Genomic DNA, 21,475 nt, shown 5'->3' with positions numbered 1-21,475 from the left:
TGCCTCAAAACAAAACGATTTAGTAACAGAAAAAAGTCTCCACGCTCAGTGTCCATCAAAATTTTAAAGTTAACCCAACAGTGCAAATGCTCAACTCATGGTCATATACTGAACACCTGTCCTTGGAAGCTGCGAACTTGAAAGTCCCCCACTTCTACTTATGATCACACAAACCATCTAATATGCTCACGGTTCAGCTTAAAGCAACATTTAATATTCTTTAGAAGATGGAATCTGTGACAAGTTCAAAAGGAAAACTTGCTTTAATGCAGCTGTGCTCAGACGTCTATGTGATTTCCTCAGAAACCATCCTGGGCTTAGCCAATATGGAAAAGGCAGTTCAAAGCAGCGTCACACTGGCTGCCTGAAGGTACCCTTGGAGATACTGGAGCGCTTCTGCATTGAGGCTGGTGCTCACCATCGATGGAACCTACGAGAGATTGGAAACACGCTGGTTGTCGGGAGATCCTAACGAGCCAACACAAGCCCCCACCTTCTGGAGCACCGCCAGAGTCGGGGAAGGACGGTGAGCCACCAGGCCCTCCCGCAGGGATGCTTGAGATCTCAGCTGCTTTATGCCTTCATATCTGGACAGGTCTAAAAAGCAGAGCCGTAGGCCATCACTGCTGTTCCGTGTGGTAGTGGCATTGTGGGGATTTAAAAAAACAAAGTCCTTACTGGTGAGGGATGCGTGATTAAGTACCTACAGGTGAAACCGGTGCAACAAGAAGGGCAGGATACTGGTGATGTTTGAAGGTCAGTGTGTGAAGGTTCGTTACCTGGTTTCTAGGAGTTTGAATGCTGCCATAATAAGAAACACTGAAAAATACACATTTTTCTCAGATACTCTACAAGGCTCTGTAAAAAGTGCTGGATAATACAACTCTCCAGCCATTATGTTTACTCCATAATCCAGTATTTCAGTATGCTGCAGTTAATTTAAAAAAAAAAAAGCCTAGATTTCAGGCGCCTGGGTGGCTCGGTGGGTTAAGCCTCTGCCTTTGGCTCAGGTCATATCTTAGGGTCCTGGGATCGAGCCCCGAATCAGGGAGCCTGTTTCCTCTTCCCTCTCTGACTGCCTCCCTGCCTACTTGTGATCTGTTAAATAAATAAATACAATCTTAAAAAAAAAAAAAGCCTACATTTTAACAGAAGAATTATTTCACTCTGGGAAATAAATACATTTCTATTCAAAGACTTTTAGAGTGCCTGGCGGTCTCAGTCGGAGCATATGTGACTCCTGATCTTGGGAGCTTTGAGTACAAGCCTCCTGTCAGGTGTAAAGATGACTTAAATAAATAAATAAAACTTAAAAAGTGTAGAGAGGTGAGGGGCGACGAATCTCTTGCTTTGTCCTTATTCCAAAAGTCATTTGTTTAAAATCCACTTATGGCACACATCATTTTAACTAAAGAAAATTAAGGCCTAATAGTACCTTCTTGCCTTCCCAGAAAGGGGTTCGTTAATCAGAGTTCTTGGACAACACACTCACCCTTCCTGGACAAGCAGTAGAAAGTTTGTGAAGCGACTGTGCCAGGTGAATTTTGGGGTTGTTCACCAGCTGACCGACAGGATCATGCTCTTTTTTCCCAGCAAATGCCAGCTGGGAGAAGGCGGTCTGATACCCTGGTGTATCTTCTATGTCAATAAAGTGTTCTTCATCGGGAATGGTATCATCTTCCGGTAACTCAAAAAGGCCAATCAGAGACTGTAATAAAGGAGTCCTGGATTTGAAGCAAACAAGCAGACAAAAGATTAATAAGCGCACACTTCTGAAGATCTAAAGCAGCAGCAGCAACTCCTCAGAGACACAAACCACAGAGCCACAGTCTCAAGAGGTGGAAGGGACCTTTGAAATGGAGGACGGACACCGGTTCCCACACCATCCTCCAACACCGCTCTGCTCTTCTTTTTGGCCACAGCATGCCAATTTCCCTTTTGGAAACTAACACCGTCTCCACAGCTGTCCAGCTGGCTGTGTGACCCACTGCCCAAGCAGAAGGCCGTGTGACTGAAGCCAAACCAGGGATTCACTGCTGCTAAAAGTTAGAAGAAACGGGCCTCAAATCATCAGATCCCTTTCTGGAAGTGTACTTGAGCGAACCCAACATGAGGCAAGGTTCTAGCAACATGTCCAGAAAAGTCAGGAACACGGGGCACAAGCACGTAAGATCCTCTTTTAGCCTATTCAATTTCTCCACTTGAAGATTTAAGCCAATTAGTTGGGCGTCTGTCATGAACACTCCTAGAGATCATGCAGACCAGCGACTTTCACCAGATTCTCAAAGGGGCAAATGAACCCCCTCCGATAAAGTTAAGAATCAGGAAACCTCTTTCGAGGCCCAAAAGGACCCACATGTCCGGTCTTGGATCTGATGGTTGCTAGTAGAGAAGCTGTGATCAGAATCGAATTCTCAGGGCGCCTGGGTGGCTCAGTGGGTTAAGCCTCTGCCTTCGGCTTGGGTCATGGTCTCAGGGTCCTAAGATCAAGCCCCGCATCGGGTTCTCTGCTCAGCGGGGAGCCTGCTTCCCCTTCTCTAACTACCTCTCTGCCTACTTATGATCTTTGTCAAATAAAAAAATAAAATCTTAAAAAAAAAAAAAATCGAATTCTCAGCCCTCAGGAGAATAAGCTTGTTTTATTTTGCAGTCATAAGGGAAGGAAGCTGTAATTCCCAAAAAGTTTAGAGTACTTACCATAGCTTGGTATACTCCGTGTCCATCATTGGGGGACATTCTGTTAGCAATTTCGTTATGCCAACTGCACAAATCTTTTTCTCTACATTTCCAGATACCTTCTGAATTTCAGGAATAATGATTTTTTCCAAAACCATTCCAAACATTCTATTAAAATAGAATATTAAACTATCACTTCGATTAATAACTGTGAAATGCTTAGATGTTATTTACACTGACTCCTTAGGAATAGAATAAAATCCAAAATAACAGGGCTACTATTTGTGATCAGCTGAATGGCAGAGACCTGGAGATGACAAAGCCACAAAGAAACCTCAAACCTTGACCCCGTGGCCGAGTGCTGCCAGCAACTTCTGTGAAATACTACAGTCTGTGCTCATGTGAAATCTTTACAGCCACTTTTCTGTCTCATGGTTTGTTTGTTGCTTAATTACTCAAAAAATCTTTGAAAAATTAGTTAAGAGAAAGAAGAAAAAGAATTAACCATCACACCACTATCCAGTAATAACTAGTTTTAACATTACTGGATTATAAACTTCCCAATATCCTGTACTTAACATACGTATAAGGATATAAATGTTAATGGCTGTATTATAAAAATTATTTAGCCAACAATTCTAATATGTTGTTGCAAACAATCCTAAAAGCAAAGTTTTTCATGATACTAAACAATGTAAAATCCTCAGTTTCCACTTCACTAGAAGTACCTGAAGTGGAAACAGGGGGTATCGAAGATACTGGACATTTTAATGCTCTAGGTAAAGAGTGCATGTTTTTGCTTTATATGAGCACACCAATTTACCTTACCCACTAGCAGTTCCTGAAACCAATTTCCTCACAGACCTCTGCAGCTGGAAACCATATTTTCTGGTACTACTTTATCAGGTTAGTTCATTTTTTACATCTCAGTCGATCTGGTATTTTTTTTTTTTTTTTATATAATACCAATACATGGATCTCACTTGTGTTTTTTCTCCAAGATTTCTCTTGTCATTTTTTTCTAACTTTCCTTTCCCTATGAAATGGGAAATCCCACTTAACTAGATTTTTTGTATATACACTAAGTGAAAAGCAAAGACTTTCATCTGCAAAATCGCACTATGGCTTTAACAGAAACAGGCTCCTGGAGACAGCCCCAACCATCCCAAATCACGCAGAACACAAGCTGTGTAGAAGGCAGGGGTAGGAGTTAGAAAAATGTTGCAGGGGTTTTCTTATTTGCAACTCAACAGTCCTAAGAATATTTTGAAAACCACAAATATACTGTAGCTCCACCAAGAACTATAAAACTATCCATAAAATAGAAATGCTGGTTGGTGCTAAAAGAGGTCTATTTTTTTTTTTTTTTTGGCTTTACAAAACAAAATACCGTAAGTAATAAAAACAAACTTACTTTGGTTGTATGCCATCAAATATTTCTTGCAGTGCCAGTGCCCCGTATTTTATGCAATACAAGTTAATAAAGACTAAGAAACCTGTTGAAAGGAGATGCAGAACTCAGAAACTAACCTTTGGAACACAATATATTTGAAAGTGACTTAGTATTTGGAGAATACAAACATCTTAAAATATTTTACTGAAAAAAGCTTATAACTGATAAAACGTTTATATGTAACCATAAAGGCTAAAGGTTTTAGCTACTTTCCTTCATTATTTCTGTAAGAAGAGCCAAATGATCTCACTTCTTTTTTTTTTTTAATTTTATTTCTTTATTTGACAGCAAGAGCGAGAGCACAAGACAGGGGGCGGGGGGGGGGGGGGGGGGGGAGAAGCAGGCTTCCTACCAAGCAGGGAGCCCGATGCAGGGCTCAATCCTAGGACTTCAGGATCATGACCAGAGCGGAAGGCAGATGCTTAACCGACCAAGCCACCCAGGGGCCCTGATTTTACTTACTCTTGATAAACTTTGTTGTTTTGGAATTCTGAAGTCTTTGGAATAGTAGAATGAAGATTTGCTTCCTGTACTGATCAACGGACTCACTACAGGTATAAAAGCAACAATATATAAGTCAGCATCATCTGAGTAACCACAGTCCTTGCTAATCATACAGCAGGGGTTGGACTCATACTCACGGAGGCATGTGCTCTATGATACTGTTTAGAAGATAAAATCCTTGGTGGTCATTGGCTTTGGATGCAATTAGCTTCTGGAAGACACCTAATAACCCAGGCTACAACAAATTAGATCAAATTATACTCAGTTAAAGAGGCAAGGATTAACTATTCCAAAAGTGACACTGTTATTTGACAGGCGATGTTTTGGAAAAGGTGCATGCTACAACGATTAACGTTTTCGCTTTTGTTCCTACTTCTAAAGTGGAGAGAGAAAATACCCCATCACTATAAGCCTTAAAGTTAAGTTCTTGAAATTAACCTATCTGGCTCTACTTTTTTATTTTCTACCATGGAGATAATTAAAGGATATTTAATTGTAATAAAATATACATTAATATTTTCTACTAACTACTTTGTTATATTTTAAAATTAAAAAATTTTAAAAATCTGCATCCTCAGTTTCTCTCTGCTACCTTACAAAATGAGTTACATCAAAACAAGTCCCACTCACAATTTTGTCAGCCGCAGCACTTGCTATCGTGTTTGAACCACGTTCTAAGAACGCTTGGAGAAGCCTCACTAGAGCAGGGATATTTCCTGTTCTTTCCCAGAGCACTGGCTGAAGGAGATGAGGAAATAAGGCCATATAAGAGGACGGGATCTCATTTTTGTGTGTTTCCAGAAGCAAAGACATCACTTGAAAGACGTATGGAATAAATTCTGTTGATAAAAGTAAAAACAGCTGTCAGCTTTGTAACTAATGACTCCCACAAAAGGGCACATAACTCAGAGGCAGGCTGCATTTTATTAGCCACTTTACTAGCTTTATTCAGTAAGAAAGAAAATAACTTCTTTTAACTTACCTTGTACATCATTCTGTAAAATTTCAGTAAACACCAGAAACAAAGCCTCCTCAAAATTTACAACAGCAGCAGGGTTAGCTTTACAAGTTATTCTTATGGACAAACATATCGCTTCAAACATGTAGTGATTAAAGTGAGGTTTGCTTGGGTTCTGAAATTAAAAACAGAAAGCTTACCGCTCTCCAGTAATTCAAATGACTGTATTAAATATCCCAAACACACACACCTATCTTTTCTAGAGCACAATGAGAGGCCCGCTTTTGAAAAAATCAGTATTAAAAAAAACATCAATTATACTTGCCTGCATATATGTTAAAGTTTTATACAGACTTTAAAATTCAGAAAATAAACAATATACAGTAATGCCTCTTTCTTTGGATTTTTTTTTTTAAATGGGTAAAAGTCCACTATGAAAAATAACTTAAGTCACAGGGAGATGACCACACAAGCTTCAGTTCCCAGGGCTATGAGGAACTTGTCTTAAACCCATGTGCTCTCCTAGAGCCATCTCTGTAAGCAGTGGTGGAAGAAATGAGCAGGGACATGTAAGTCCTGGCTATGCACGAGCCTTATGTGAGACCTTAGGCAAGCCTTAACCTCTGTAGGTCTCAATATCTGTATCTACAGGGTGACACTACTTTCTATCAGTGGTTTTCAATTTTTAAGGCAACGTAATCCTATTTTCCATCAAACAATCCTTCTTGGAAGGCTACCAAACGCAGTTGATGAACTCAGAAGATTCAGGTGGGGGACAGGGGAAGACCCAATGTCTCTTCTCTCTCAATCACCCATGGTTCAAAGCAGTCCAACACCCTTACCAGAACTCAGTGGGAAAATGATCAGTTATCCAAAGTCCCTGTAATAGTTCTAAAAATTTATCTCTTTTTCCATATTTAGGAACAGGTCTCTCAAAAAGAATTTTGGCAACCTTAAGCTGACTTTAATTTTCTAAGTCTCAGTATTAATGAATATGAATCAAAATATCTATGAAATTTTTGATCAAAGGAATGGACTTTACTTGGGGGAAATAAGAGTAACGGAGACCCAGCTCAAGGGACGGCACCATTTTATAAAAGTTGGAGTAAGCCCTTTTTGTGTCCACTTGGTACAAAGCCTGCTTTCCTCCATCTAAGATCATTTCAGATCAGTTATCTGTATTTTCTCAATTTTATTCAGTGAAACATGTTACTTTTTAAATAAGAATAATTCAAATGAAACATTTTAAAGTTTCTGGGCCTACACTTAATAAAGTGTATACTTAATAAGTGCTGCAATGTCTCCAATCTAATACCTCTCCAAACTTTTAAAGGTACTTAACTGTTGGTCAGCAAGAATCCAGAGAACTTTTCCTAAGCCTGACCCACTGCCAGAGAGCTCTGAGGCTCAAACAGTTGAGAGTATAAGTTAAAAATCAACTGTACTTTTAAAACTGGTCTTGTTACCTTACTAACAGCTAATAGCTTCTGTGTAAGCTGAGTGATGAGGGTAGGGATGTAGGGGATTATGGCTTCTTGTAGGAGGGAAAAACTTCTCATGATAGCTGTAAAATATAAAAACAGCAAGAATAGTTAAAATTCAAAACAAAATAGTGGTTAGGAAAAAACAAAAACAGTCCACAAACTCATCACCAAAATTTTAAGACCCTTAAGCAATCCCCAGATAGCTCTCTATATTTAAAAACAATCTAAATTGCCTTTCCTTTCAAAATTGCGCCAATTAGCTTTCAGAAAGCCTACGGCTTAATAGGAAAAAGGGACACTAAGAAATACTGAGTGACCAAAGAGGCAAACACTGAGCAAGAGGAAGTGGTACACTGGGGAAGGGAGGAGCTGGAAGGGACACAGTCCCCAGCCGCTCTGAACTAGAAAATCGGTGGCAAGTGATGTTTGGCCTAAAGGACAACATCACAGCCTACCAAAACCTGAGAGAAGACCATCCGCCCGTCTCCCTCCAAAAAGAGAGACTGGGAGCCCGAGAAAAATCTAAAAACACATAAAAAGCTACAGAGGGTCCACGCTACAAGAACACAGCTCATCAACAGAAGCTTAACAACATTCGGCACGGGCGATAGACACATTACTCAGCTAAAAATGTACATAATTGTTCAGCACAAGTAGAACAGATATTTACCAAGTACAGCAGTCACTGCATGTCAGGCACAGAGGAAAGAAAGTTAGCCTCTTTTGCCTCCTAAATTTGAGCATGTTTCTTCCACCTGAGCCAGACTCCTCTCCCAGCTAGCTGAGCACGGGGCATCCCTCCCTAGAGAAAACTGTCCCTGAGCTGGGTCAAGGGGTTTGAGGATGGCTCAGTGCCCCTCCTCGGCTGGCAGAGTCCGTTCACTCACTCCTCCAACGGTACCGCTGAAAGGGTGTTACCTCCGGGTGCTCTCGCACACCCCAGGAGCACAGTAACGAGACTCGTTAACCCCACAGAAACAGACGTTAAACAACAACAGTCACACATCACCGTCGGAGATGTATGGTGCCGAAGACACACACAAATACACACCGAGACCCACTCTTATCCACACATATAAACACACGTGCACACACACACACCCTATACCCCAGGGGGCCGGACCCAGCATCAGGGACAGTTTGTCTGATTTGCATTTCCTGAGTCATACACAAGCTACTGCAATGCGATAGTGACTAAGACTTGCCCCCAAAGTCAGAGCTGTCCCCACGACGCTCTCCCAACGTAGCAGCAGGAAGGTGTTTACAGCTGCCTGTGTTCTTGGCAGTAGCTCTATGGAGGCAGGATGCCTGTGGAGCCTAGCACGTGCACCCAGGTTTCACGCCACGACCTAGCCTAGCATGCCATCAATGAATGTCTGATCTGCTCTCCACCCTCAAGAAGTGAATTTAGGTAAAGAAAAAGGGAGTTTGCTACTTTTTCTTTAACAAGAGGAGCTCTATATCAAACTAGGGTAATGTTTTTTTTTTTCCTGAAAACACTGTTAACAATAAACAAAAAAATTTGCCATTTAAAAATATCTAAACCAACCTAATGCTTAGCCAGCAGTATCTGGTTCATTGACTACATAACCTGAAGTACAACTCCGAGCATTCACCCCTGTAATCGGAGATGGGATTCTTATATTCTTTACACCCGGGAAACGGCCTACCTTTCATAATATATTCATTTTCTGAAGAGCCAGGAAGTGTGAGAGCTTTGAAAAGGTTTGTTAGCAGAATCTCAACAAACGGTGCGATTTCTGCGGCTGTAAAGCTATAGATGAAAAAACAGCTTTCAGTCACTGCCACCTCTTGAGCTGATCACTCTGGAATACTCTTGGGCAACCACTAAACCACACTTCTTGGCATAAAGCGAGCCATCTCCCACCACTCACAATCAACAGATACCTTAAGAAAGTAACTGTTTACATGTGTTTACGTTAAGTTCCTAAAAAGGCACATCTGGGATCAAACACAAACCGAAATCCAGGCAAACCTGACATCATCTAAAGCTGTTCAGGTCACCCTTGGGTCGTAACTATCACCACCGAGAACAGAGCGCAAACCCTGGGGGTCTCAGTCATCTACTTTTCCTGGAGCAGGCACATAAATTCTGCATGAGTTGTGGGCCTGAAGACAGGTACTGGTTTGACTCACCTCAAAGGATGTCCTTTCAACCCTTAATTGGCTCTAAGAATATCTGCACTTCAAGTTCTTGATGAAGAAAAAAACCTAGAACTGTTTTCCATCTCTTAACAAAAGCTCAGTTTCAAGAAATAACACTGCTTCAGAATGGCCTGAAAGATATGCGGACCGTCCATTCCTCTACATTTTCTCCTTGGCTCAGGCCAGAAGAGCTACTGTCTGGGACCCTAGAGCATTACTTCCACTCAGTTGTGAGCAATCTCCATACAGAGTAATAATGCAAAAACAGCCACAAAGAAAAGTTCGGTCGCATGATGGTACTAAGAATACTCCCTTAATGAAGGCCAGTTTCTGAGCTGCCTTCTGAGTTACTATTTCATTTTAATCTCAAGGACATTGAAAATTTTAACTCACCACGTTGCCCTTGATGCCTTGGTTGCAAGGAGACGCACAAATTTCAGGAGTTTCCTTGACTCCTGTACCCGATCCTTGGATACACATTTCTTTTTAGAATCTCACCCTATTATTTTCCTTTGCTCCAATTTCCTATTTAACTTTTTGTCATAATGTATCTATTTTTAGCATATGGCCTCATCCTTTTGGACTGAGACACAGAAATAATTAAATGAGGGAAAAGTATACATTTATTTTCCAACTACTAATGACATTATGAATATAGTCAAAGAGAACTTTGACCAGAAAGTTCCCACCCTAGCTGAAAAAAATAACAACTGCTTGGAGTCAGACACTTACAGAGTCGTACTGTTAGGCCCTCTCATGGTAAATAGCCTCTCCAGAGCATGTGCTGCGTAAGTATGAACAACAATACTTTCAGCTTGAAGGTGATTAATCAAGAGAGGAATAGAGACTAAAAGATGTTCTTTTGGTACCTGAAAAACAGAGTAATATGCATGCTTTAACTCACTGAGTTGAAGGCCTTGCTGATCTTGGAATGTGTGTTTTTTCAGCTGTTACAATGGGAGACCAGACGGCTGAGAAATAGAAACTTCTGCTTCCATGTAAAGGCTCAATTCACAGTCACTTTTACAGTTCTCTTCCTCTGAACATTAAACTAGGGTCAGAGGAAAATCTTGCAAATAAAAACATACACCATAGGGGCGCCTGGGTAGCTCAATGGGTTAAAGCCTCTGCCTTCAGCTCGGGTCACTATTCCAGGGTCCTGGGATCAAGCCCTGGCGGGCTCTCTGCTCAACGGGGAGCCTGCTTCCCTTCCTCTCTTTCTGCCTACTTGTGATCTCTGTCAAATAAATAAATAAAATCTTTTTTTTTTTTTAAGATTTTATTTATTTATTTGACAGAGAGAGACACAGCGAGAGAGGGAACACAAGCCGGGGGAGTGGGAGAGGGAGAAGCAGGCTTCCCTCCGAGCAGAGCCTGATATGGGGCTTGATCCCAGGATGCTGGGATCACGACCTGAGCCGAAGGCACAGGCTTATTAACCCACTGAGCCACCCAGGCGCCCCAAATAAAATCTTAAAAAACAAACAAACAAACAAACACCAGGGGAGCCTGGGTGGCTCAGTGGGTTAAAGCCTCTGGGATCAAGCCCCACATCAGAATCTCAGCTCAGTGGGGAGCCTTCTTCCCCCCCATCTCTCTGCCTGCCTCTCTGCCTACTTGTGATCTCTATCTGTCAAATAAATAAATAAATCTTAAAAAAAAAAAAAAATACACCATAAAGTAATGTAGTATTATGGACAGGCAAACTAAGACTTCACTAAGAACTACTTTTCACTGGCAGGCATTTCTTGGAGAAATCACTTAAGCCATCTGTGCTTCATTTTCTCTTCTAAAAGAAAAAAGGGGGAGGGGTGGTACAAAAATAGTACTAATCTTCATTAGAAACTTCTAGGGGTGCCTGGGTGGCTCCGGCAGTTGAGCACCCGACTCTTGTTCTCAGGTCAGGTCTTAATCTCAGGGTTATGAGTTCAAGCCCCATGTTGGGCTCCAGGCTGGGTATGAAGCCTACTCTAAAGGGGAAAAAAAAAAAGAGCAAGAGAGAAAGGAAGGAAGGGAGTGAGGGAGGGAGAAACCTCTAAAAATTTAGAATTCCCGGGCACCTGGGTGGCTCAGCTGGTTAAGCAACTGCCTTCAACTCAGGTCATGATCCCAGAGTCCTGGGATTGAGTCCGCATCTGGCTCCCTCTGTCTCTCTCTCAAATAAATAAATAAAATCTTAAAATTTAGAATTCCCATTCATTACTCTTTAACATAAAACAGCTTTGGGGCGCCTGGGTGGCTCAGTGGGTTAAGCCGCTGCCTTCAGCTCCAGTCATGATCTCAGGGTCTCTGCTCTGCAGGGAGCCTGCTTCCTCCTCTCTCTGCCTGCCTCTCTGCCTACTTGTGATCTCTGTCTGTCAAATAAATAAATAAAATCTTAAAAAAAAAAAAAAAACCAACATCCATAGGCCTTTTATCATATCATTTATATAAATAGTTTTAAACCTATGGAATACTACAGAATTTTTGTGGAAATAAGTATGTAATAAAACCATAAACACACTTGAGAATTCAAGCAGCTAAAAGTACAATGTGAGAAACTACATGATAAATGACAGGTTTCTCCAAAAATCAGAGGCATATGAAAGGGGAGGGAGGACCGCTCTGTCATAAAATAAAGAGACAACACAGGGGCGCCTGGATGGTTCAGTAGGTGAAGTGCCTACTTTTTGGTCAAATCATCATCTTGGGTCCTGGAATGGAGACTCCCGTTGTGCTCCCTGCTCAGTGGGGGGTCTGGTTCTCTTTCTGCCCCTCCCCCTTGATTCTGCACACTTTCTCTCAAATAAATAAAAATCTTAAAAGAAAGACAAGACACATAATCAACCATAAGCAATGTGTTTGTACCTTGTTTGGATCCCAGTTTTGTTTTGTTTGTTTTTTTTTTAAAGATTTTATTTATTTATTTGGCAGATAGAGATCACAAGTAGGCAGAGAGGCAGGCAGAGAGGAGGAAGCAGGCTCCCTGCCGAGCAGAGAGCCCGATGCGGGGCTCGGATTCCAGGACTCTGGGATCATGACCTGAGCCAAAGGCAGGGGCTTTAAGCCACTGAGCCACCCAGGCACCCCATGGATCCCAGTTTTTTATGAAAATCACTGTATAATGATTATTTCTAAGACAAAGGAGAAAATTAAGCATGGTCTGGAATCCTAAGTTCTTAAGAAGTTATTGTTCTGTTAGACATGGATTTCGTGTAGGATTGCACAGAAGGGAAGAGAAGCTGGTATACAATAAAACTCTTAAGAAATTAAGTGGCATATAACATATAAATCAAAAGCTACTTACTTGATTCCTAAAAATCATAATGTATTTGATACCATCAGCTTTAAGGACAGGAAATTCATTCACTATTAAAAAAATAAAACCATAGTTATTTAAGGGCTAGGGACTATGACTCCCAGAATAGTGACATTATTAGATTTTTGAAACAGTTTTGGTAACCAAAATGTCAAGTAACTGAAGTTAATTATATAAAGCTCTACTATGTAGCTATTTGTTCTGATAAGATTGATTAATTTTGTTTTTTCCCCTTGTAAAGTTTCATTACAAATGAACATGCATTTACGGCTTACATTAATTGAATAGAAATGATTTAGACTACAAGCTAATGACCTTGTGTCACCTCTAAACTAGAAGTGAAGCTATTCCGAATCAAAAACATGTCTCTCAGGCTGGGATTTCCTTATTGTATGTGCTGCCAAAGCAAGCACTGGCTGGGATTTCCTGTAAAGTGCTCTAATGGTGGGAAAATCAATTAGTAAAAAAAGACAGAATATTGGTCAATTACTTAAAATTCTTAAAGCTCAAGGACAGTAAAGCATGGAAGTTCATTATAATATTCTCCCTTTCAGTGTGTTTAACATTTCCATACAAAAATGGGTATTTTGTTTTGTTTTGTTTAAATAGGTCCCATGCCCCACGTGGGACCCGAGGCAGGGCTGGAAGCTCATGACCCCGAGACCAAGACCTGAGCGGAGATGACGAGACAGACACCTGACTGAGCCACCCAGGCGCCCACCATAGGTTTTTTTTTTTTTTTTTTTTTTTTTAAATTTTATTTATTTATTTGACAGAGAGAGATCACAAGTAGGCAGAGAGGCAGGCAGAGAGAGGAGGAAGCAGGCTCCCCGCTGAGCAGAGAGCCTGATGCGGGACTCGATCCCAGGACCCCGAGACCACGACCCGAGCCGAAGGCAGCGGCTTAACCCACTGAGCCACCCAGGCGCCCCCACCATAGGTTTTTAAAAAGGGAACAAATATATAATGTATCTTGACCAACATACTTTCATAAACTTAGGAAGTTATCCTTAATTAGAAGTTTGAAGTACTTTAAATTTGCTTCAGTTTTTAATTTCATTTTCTCTTCAAATTCATTTTTTGAATGAGAAGGGAAAAAACCTGAAGTTTAATTCCTAGAGTATGCACCAGCATAACAAAGCTGAGCTACAATTTTGTCTTAATTGTTCCTGTTTTCCTTCTACACAAGCAACATCTTTAAAGAAAGTTAACTGCAACCAGGTACGACCTGGGGAAACCATCTGAGATTTTATTCAACAAAAGAAGTAACTGCAGGGATGCCTGGGTGGCTTATTCGGTTAAGCATCTACCTTCAACTCAGGTCATGATCTCAGGGTCCTGGGATAGAGCCCCACAGTGGGTTTCCCTGCTCAGCAGGGAGTCTGCTTCTCCCTCTGCACATATGCTTTCTCTCTCTCTCAGATAAAGTCTTAAAAGAAAACAAAACAAAACACACACACACAGGAATAACTGCAACAAGGTTAGCAACCAATTTTCTGAGTATCATGGTGCTATAGAGCCCCTATGACTTTTGCCATAATGTTACTTATTTTGTAGTATAAAATAGCAATGCGGGGATGCCTGGCTGGCTCAGTCAGTAGAGCATGTGAATCCTGATGTTCACGGTCTTGAGTTTAAGCCACATGTTGGGGACAGAGATTACATTAATATATAAAAAACAACAACAAAACAAATACCCTCAAGTAAAAAGTGTTGTAAGTGGCATAAAAAATTTTTCACAAACTCACCATTAGCTGATTTTAAATCAGGGAGAATGTGATTCACGAAGAACTCAGTCAGGTTTACAAGTTCATTTGCTTGTGTAATTCCATGCTGAAAAACAAATTTTTAACAGGGTAAATGATATGAAATACCGGTACACAATTAACACAACCTAATACATAGGAAATTTAGGCAACTTTTATGTATTTATTTTTAATTTGTTTTTTTAATTTTATGTATTTATTCATTTGAGAAAGATACAGGGAGAGCGAGCACAAGCAGGGAAGAGGCAAAGAGAGAGGGAGAAGCAGACTCACTGCAGAGTACAACTCGGACTAAGGAATCTGACACGGGACTTGATCCCAGGACCCAGAGTTCACGACCTGAGTCGAAGGCAGTCACTTAAACCATCTGAGCCACCCAGGCGCCCCAGGCAACTTAAAAAAAAAAAAAAACAGGTTATAGAGGCACCTGGTTAGCTTAGTTGGTTGAGCATCTGACTCTTGATTTCGGCCTGGGTCGTCATCTCAAGGTTGTAAGCCCTAAAGCCTGCTTAAGAGGCTCCTCATCTCCCTCTAAAATAACAGGTTACAAATGGAGATGAACACTTCAACTCACAAACTGCTTAAATATAAAAAACCAAGACTATTTTAATAGACAATAAAGAAATCTCCCTAATTTAAGCTAAATTTAAATTTAGCACATTATATACACTGAGTCTCAGCTAAGGAAACAACTGTGGTATCTATCAGTTTTCTGTCCATAAGAAAATTAAGTGCTTAATATACCAATGTAAAGTCATCTTGGGAGACTACATAAATTCTAATCAGAACTAATACATTATCCAGGAAAGTACGCTGTATCATCAGAAATGTATTAGTTCTGATTTCTGTGGTTACCACACCAAGTCTATTTTAGAAAAAAAACTATATTGAAAAGATTCACCTTCTGTGTTTGGGCTTTTGATGCCAAAGATGTCACTAGGTAAATGGCTGCATCTTTGTGTTTCCAATTGACAGACGGGTTTTTTGCATATTCCTGCAGCATGGAATTAACATAACCAGAGAAGATTCCTGTCACGGGTCCCTCAAAAAACTTGCACAATCCTCGTACTAGATCACAAGCAGCTCTGCGCCTAGTATCAATATCTATAAAATGAAAGGGAAATATATCATAGCAGAAACATCCACCAACCAACTGAATCAAAGATTATAAGGCAACAAATTGTCACCTGATCGCTCTTAGCAACATCAACAATGAAAAAAAAATCTTAAAAAACAAAAACATTCTTTTGTTCACAACAAATACAAAATGGGAACTAAAAAGGTTACAGTAGTAGTTACACACTAATAAGCATATTAAAAAAGAGAAGGCAGGTGATTAAACGTTGAACATATGCTTAAGTTCAAACAACAGCCACTCTTTAAGGTGTACAAGGTTATAGGAGGAAAGGCGGTTGTGCCAACTCCCACTGCTCCCCAGAGTAACTAGAAAGAGCAAGTTTAAAAGAGCTTTGCTGTCAGACTAAGTTAAAAACAAAATACATACCAGATCCTTCCAAATCTCTTCTTATGTACTCCTCAGAATTGTCTTCAAAAGCTTCCTCATCAGCAGCTTCAAAGAGAGATGGCACTTCAAGTAACTCAGCCAAAGACATAACAAGTCATTGTACTTTCACAGCCAAGTACACAGAAGACTATGTAGAATTGCCATGTTTTCCAGCAAAATGTTCCTTCCCAAAAAAAGACTGCTTCGTGTATGTGTGTGTGTGTATATAATATGTATGTATGTTAAGATTTTATTCATGTATTTGACAGAGAGAAAGAGCACAAGCAGACAGAGCGGCAGGCAGAGGGAGAGGGAGAAGCAGGCACCTTGCTGAGCAGGGAGCCCAATGTGGGGCTCGACCCCAGGACCCTGAGATCATGACTGGAGCCTAAGGCAGACGCTTAACTGACTAAGCCACCCAGGTGCCCTACTTCATATAGTCTTCTTCTTCTTCTTTTTTTTTTTTTAATTCCCCCGAGGGGGGTGCACCGTTCTTGGAAGTACTGCAATACCAGGTCGATGCGTGGAGTGGACGGAGCAAGCTCCTATTCCATCTCCCTGCTCCAAAAATCCATTTAATATATTGTCCTCGGATAGAGGACGTATCAGATATTAAACTGATAAGAACAGATACTACACTTGATCTTAGCCAAAAGGCCGAGAAGCGATAGTAGTCTTTTTTTATGATTTTGTTTGTTTGACAGATAGCGAGAGAAGGAACAGAAGCGGGGGGACGGGAGAGGGGGAAGCAGGGTTCTTGCTGAGCAGGGAGCCCAATGCAGGGCTTGATCGCAGGACCCGGGAATCATGACCTGAGCCGAAGGCAGACACTCAATGACAGAGCCACCCAAGCACCCCTACTTCATATATTCTTAATCATTACTTAAGAACAGCAAATGCCGCCCTAAAAGGTGAGTTAATAGGTAAGTCACACAGCTCACTTGTTCTAATGTGACCATGTCCCCAGAATTAGACTTCACCACCAACTTCAAAAGTTGAATGTTGGGGCACCTGGGTGGCTCAGCTGGTTAAGCAAATGCCTTCAGCTCAGGTCATGATCCTGGAGTCCCAGGATCGAGTCCCACATCAGGCTCCCTGCTCGGCAGGGAGTCTGCTTTTCCCTCTGACCTTGCCCCTCTCATGTCTCTCTCTCTCTCAAATAAATAAATAAAATCTTAAAAAAAGGGGGGGGGTGCTGCCTAGTGGCTCAGTGGGTTAAGCCACTGCTTTCGGCTCAGGTCATGATCCCAGGGTCCTGGGATAGAGTCCCGCATCAGGCTCTCTGCTCAGCAGGGAGCCTGCTTCCCCTACTCTCTCTCTGCCTGCCTCTCTGCCTACTTGTAATCTCTGTCAAATAAGTAAGTAAAATCTTAAAAAAAAAAAAAAAGTTGAATGTTGCACCCAACCTAGGGATGTCTACTTTTCTGAAAGGACATTAAAAAAACAAAGAGCCTAACAACTATAATCACTATTACTTCATAAAAATCATTTCAAACCACAAAAAGTAAAATAGACAACATCAAAATGATTTGTCCTTTATAGTTTTACGAAAACACAAAAGGCAATAAAACTTCACACTGTATTATTCTTGATTCCTTTTAGTTCCTGATAATTTGAGCACCATTGACCTAATGATTACTTTGACGTAAAACACAATTCCTTCCACATTTACTATCTGTTCTTCCCAGCTGTAAGAAGGCAATTTGTATATAAATATAGTCTTGGGACTCTCTTAACCTTAATCAGAAACTAAGTGGGCTTCAGCTCTGCACTTAAAGGTTATCAATCACTTCCACACTCAACTATTTCACAACAGCTATTTACCTCAGTGAAACACTAAATCAAACAAAACCAAATTCTTTCCTAAACTGAGATCCTAGATGGTTTACTTTCTTCTCAATGTAATATAATAGATTTTTTTTTTACCTTATTCAATATTTCTGTGAAAAACACTCTACAACATAAAACAAAGCTCATTACGGCAACACTCACAAATGTTTTATACCACTTTTTTTTTCTTGTCTTGGTTTAGAAAATAGGGAGTAAGTGACCTACAGCAAGTTTTAATTAGCAATAAAAAAAAATCAGACTGCATGTACAACATGGGGCAGACTTAATAATAAACTTATACTAATATATGCTTTAAAAAAACCAAGTTTTTAATCTCCTGAAAAGGCTTTAGACTTTGCTATAATTACCTCTAAATTCCATGTTAGGCACAATAACCTTCTCGCAGATGCTTGTCAGCGTGTTCTGGTCCTCAAACAGATTCTTATAGTGGGGTCTCTCACAGACGGAAGCCAGAAACTGAATTGCATTACTTACCAACTGGAATGAAACACAAAAATAGGCATTTTTTTTTAATAGGCATAATTTTAACAGCAAAACTGAATCACTTATTTCTTGGGGGAGGTAGGGAGAGAATGTCTTAATTATGCGTCTCCACCGTCATCTTACCAAGTCGTATTTAACCTCTTGACCTGTTGTAACTAGTAAATTCCAGATGGCTGTGACAAAACGAGGCAGGTACCGCTGAAATTCCTCATCATACTTCTGTGCATAGAGTGCAGCATTGTCACAAATCTGGGATTTTAAGAGCTCCAGTAAGCCTGCTTCCTCTTCATCCTCACATACGAGAAAACAGAAAACTCAAATATAAAACTTTAAAATTACCATAAATACACAGTAGCTGTAATTCCTGAAACTAAAAATAAAACCTAGGGTTGTAATCTCCAACTATGCCAACGTCAATGGATTCACTTAGTATTTCAAATACATAGCAAATGAAATGCTTATCATTTATTAATCATGGAGCGATTAGAGACTTTTCTTTTGGTAGCTGAATTATGAGATATTTACATATTCAATTGAAAATAACATATTCCTAGAGAAACCTGAATGATAAAAGACCATATCACACTTTCCTTTGTAACATGGTCAGCTATACTGTCTTGTATCTCCTCCCAAAAGGTTCTCATTTCAAATATGTTAAGATTAAATAATGCTATAGGATGGGGTGCCTGGGAGGCTTAGTCGTCTAAGCGTCTTCCTTCAGCTTAGGTCATGATCCCAGGGCCCTGGGATCGAGTCCTACCACTGGGCTCCCTGCTTGCAGGGAGGCCGCTTCTCCCTCTCCCTCTGCCCCTGCTCATGTGCTCTCTCTCTCGCTCACTCTATCTCTCAAATAAATAAAATCTTTAAAATAATAATGCTATAGGATTCTCACCCACAAGATTCTGGTTATAACATTATTAAAAAGCAAGCTAATTTAAGGGTCAAACTTGTGGTCTGTAGGCCTGCTGCCTATTTTTGTAAGTGAAATTTTATTGAAACACAGCCATTCCTTCTTTACACTGACATCATTCCTTCTCTACGTTTACAAGATTGATAGCACTGCCTACAGCTGCTTTCTTTCAACCGCAACTGCAGGGCTGAGCAGCCAGAACAGAGACTGTACAGCCACAAAATCAAAAATATTTACCACCTAAACCTTTAGAGGAAGAGTTTGCCAATCCCAATCTAAACCATGACAGTCATTTATGTAACGATCTCTACTGTAACAGCAATCCATAAACACTTTCGGAGTTGTGCTATATGCCAAAGAACTCAAATTTAGAAGACAGAAAACAGGAGGCTCTTCAAGGCATAACGTAAGGGATATTACGTAGGGAGAGGACACGAGGTGGTAGTACCTGGATAAATGAGCGAACAGCTCCCTGTAAGAATCCTAGGTGAAAAACTGCCTTTAGATAGAAGTGTGAAGACAAGCTTTGTTTTCTGAGGGCATTGCTTTCTCCTACTAGACTGAAAGAATTATTTCATGGGAGCTCTATTTTTTATTGTTGTTGCTTTTTAGTTGGCAAATCTGACAAAATTTGCTGTACACCCACAAAAATAACTCTCTGCATCCCACTCCTAAAAACTGATTTGAATCACCTTTTCTAATTTTATCCAAAATGGAAGCATTCTTAATATTTTGCTTTTATGTTTTTTTGTTTCTTAGAAAAGAGGTAGATCAAAGTCTATTAATAAATAAGCAAATGGTAACACAAAGAGCTATAATGAAATGTACATATGATTATAAAACCCAGACCAGAAATTTTAACATATTACAAACCTTCACAATGCCCCCACATTCCTATGCTGCACTGATTTTTTAAAAAGAGCCTACTGGTATAAAGATTTAAGTTTTCTTAATATCTTCAATGATAGCTTTCTGTTTCATAAAATGTTCACAGTGTGAATACTCTGAGGATTTATTTTCAATCCTTTTCTATAAACTGTGAACCTACCTATGCCAGGCCACAATAAGAGTAATTCTATGTGCTCCCTCTCCTGAATTTACATAAAAAATAATTTAAAAAATAATAAACGTAGACTATGCCATATAATCAAATATTACTTATATTCTTGGATTCTACCTATTAATACTGTAAGAGTAAAAAATTTTTAGGAACCAAAATGTAAATGTTCAGTAGAATGTGCAACTCTCAGTCTCTGAGCCCTATGTTGGTGAGAGTTTACTTAAAAAATGAATAAACAGGGGCGCCTGGGTGGCTCAGTGGTTTGGGCTGCTGCCTTCGGCTCGGGTCATGATCTCAGGGTCCTGGGATCGAGCCCCGCATCGGGCTCTCTGCTCCACAGGAAGCCTGCTTCTCTCTCTCTCTCTCTGCCTGCCTCTCTGCCTACTTGTGATCTCTGTCTGTCAAATAAATAAATAAAATCTTAAAAAAAAAAAAAAATGAATAAACAGGAGCACCTGGGTGGCTCAGTTGGTTAATCATCTGCCCTCACCTCAGGCATGATCCCTAGGTCCTGGGATTGAGCCCCACATCAGGCTTCCTGCTGAGTAAGGAGTCTATTTCTCCTTCTCCCTCTCCCCGCTACTTCCCCTGCTTATAAGTCTCTCTCCATCAAATAAATAAGAAAAATCTTTTAGAAATAAAATAGATAAATAAACACTCTTGGGACACCTGGGTGGCTCAATCGATTAAACCTCTAACTCTGGCTCAGGTGATGATCCTGGGGTCTTGGGATCAAGTCCTCCATCAGGCTCCCTGCTCAGTGGGGAGCCTGCCTCTTCCTCTGCCTGCTGCTCCCTTGTATGTGCTCCCTTTCTGACAAATAAATAAAATCTTAAAAAAAATAAAATAATATGGGGTGCCTGGGTGGCTCAGTGGGTTAAGCCGCTGCCTTCAGCTCAGGTCAAGATCTCAGAGTCCTGGGATCGAGTCCCGCATCGGGCTCCCTGATCAGCAGAGAGCCTGCTTCCCTCCCTCTCTCTCTGCCTGCCTCTCCATCTACTTGTGATTTCTGTCAAATAAATAAATAAAATCTTTAAAAAAAATAATAATAATATATAAATGTTCTCAGATAACTATTTCATTTTCTGAAGTCTAACTATATTCCAAGGCTTTGAAGGGAGACTTTATTTTACACTTTTAAAAATGGAGGTTTAATCAAAATCTAATATTATATTTCAAAACAATTCTTCATTTAAAACAGACCTACCTGTGAAACATTTTTAAATACTTACATCAGTTTGTAGAAGCTTATTATCTAACGTCAAGAGGGTATGGAAATTGTTCATCCAAGTTTCCATATTATCTTCAAAAAACTCAGGGAGGTCCTAAAGAATAAACACTGACTTGAGACTTTTGATTAAA

The 21,475-nt window shown here is 40.3% G+C and overlaps 1 protein-coding gene across 2 annotated transcripts in view; it reads right to left on the bottom strand.

Annotated features, from left to right (window-relative positions):
* Positions 1–21,475, bottom strand: part of CSE1L (chromosome segregation 1 like) — a 48,883-nt gene continuing 27,408 nt past the window's right edge. For both annotated transcript variants that reach the window (XM_082744846.1, XM_082744847.1), the window contains exons 8-25: positions 21,346–21,438; positions 18,267–18,434; positions 18,008–18,137; positions 15,810–15,875; positions 15,207–15,409; positions 14,288–14,372; positions 12,528–12,589; positions 9,974–10,110; positions 8,746–8,849; positions 7,058–7,155; positions 5,616–5,766; positions 5,264–5,472; positions 4,771–4,868; positions 4,592–4,677; positions 4,091–4,172; positions 2,698–2,844; positions 1,493–1,724; positions 1–430 (exon numbers count right to left, since the gene is read on the bottom strand). In XM_082744846.1, coding sequence (XP_082600972.1) covers positions 341–430; positions 1,493–1,724; positions 2,698–2,844; positions 4,091–4,172; positions 4,592–4,677; positions 4,771–4,868; positions 5,264–5,472; positions 5,616–5,766; positions 7,058–7,155; positions 8,746–8,849; positions 9,974–10,110; positions 12,528–12,589; positions 14,288–14,372; positions 15,207–15,409; positions 15,810–15,875; positions 18,008–18,137; positions 18,267–18,434; positions 21,346–21,438 — 2,241 coding nt within the window. In that variant the 3' untranslated portion in view covers positions 1–340. The remainder of the gene's footprint in view (positions 431–1,492; positions 1,725–2,697; positions 2,845–4,090; positions 4,173–4,591; positions 4,678–4,770; positions 4,869–5,263; positions 5,473–5,615; positions 5,767–7,057; positions 7,156–8,745; positions 8,850–9,973; positions 10,111–12,527; positions 12,590–14,287; positions 14,373–15,206; positions 15,410–15,809; positions 15,876–18,007; positions 18,138–18,266; positions 18,435–21,345; positions 21,439–21,475) is intronic.

Source organism: Mustela nivalis (assembly GCF_964662115.1).
Source record: "Mustela nivalis genome assembly, chromosome: 8".
Taxonomy (NCBI): Eukaryota; Metazoa; Chordata; class Mammalia; order Carnivora; family Mustelidae; genus Mustela; species Mustela nivalis.
Note: the sequence above shows the minus strand (reverse complement) of the source record. Positions and strands in the feature narration are given on the sequence as shown.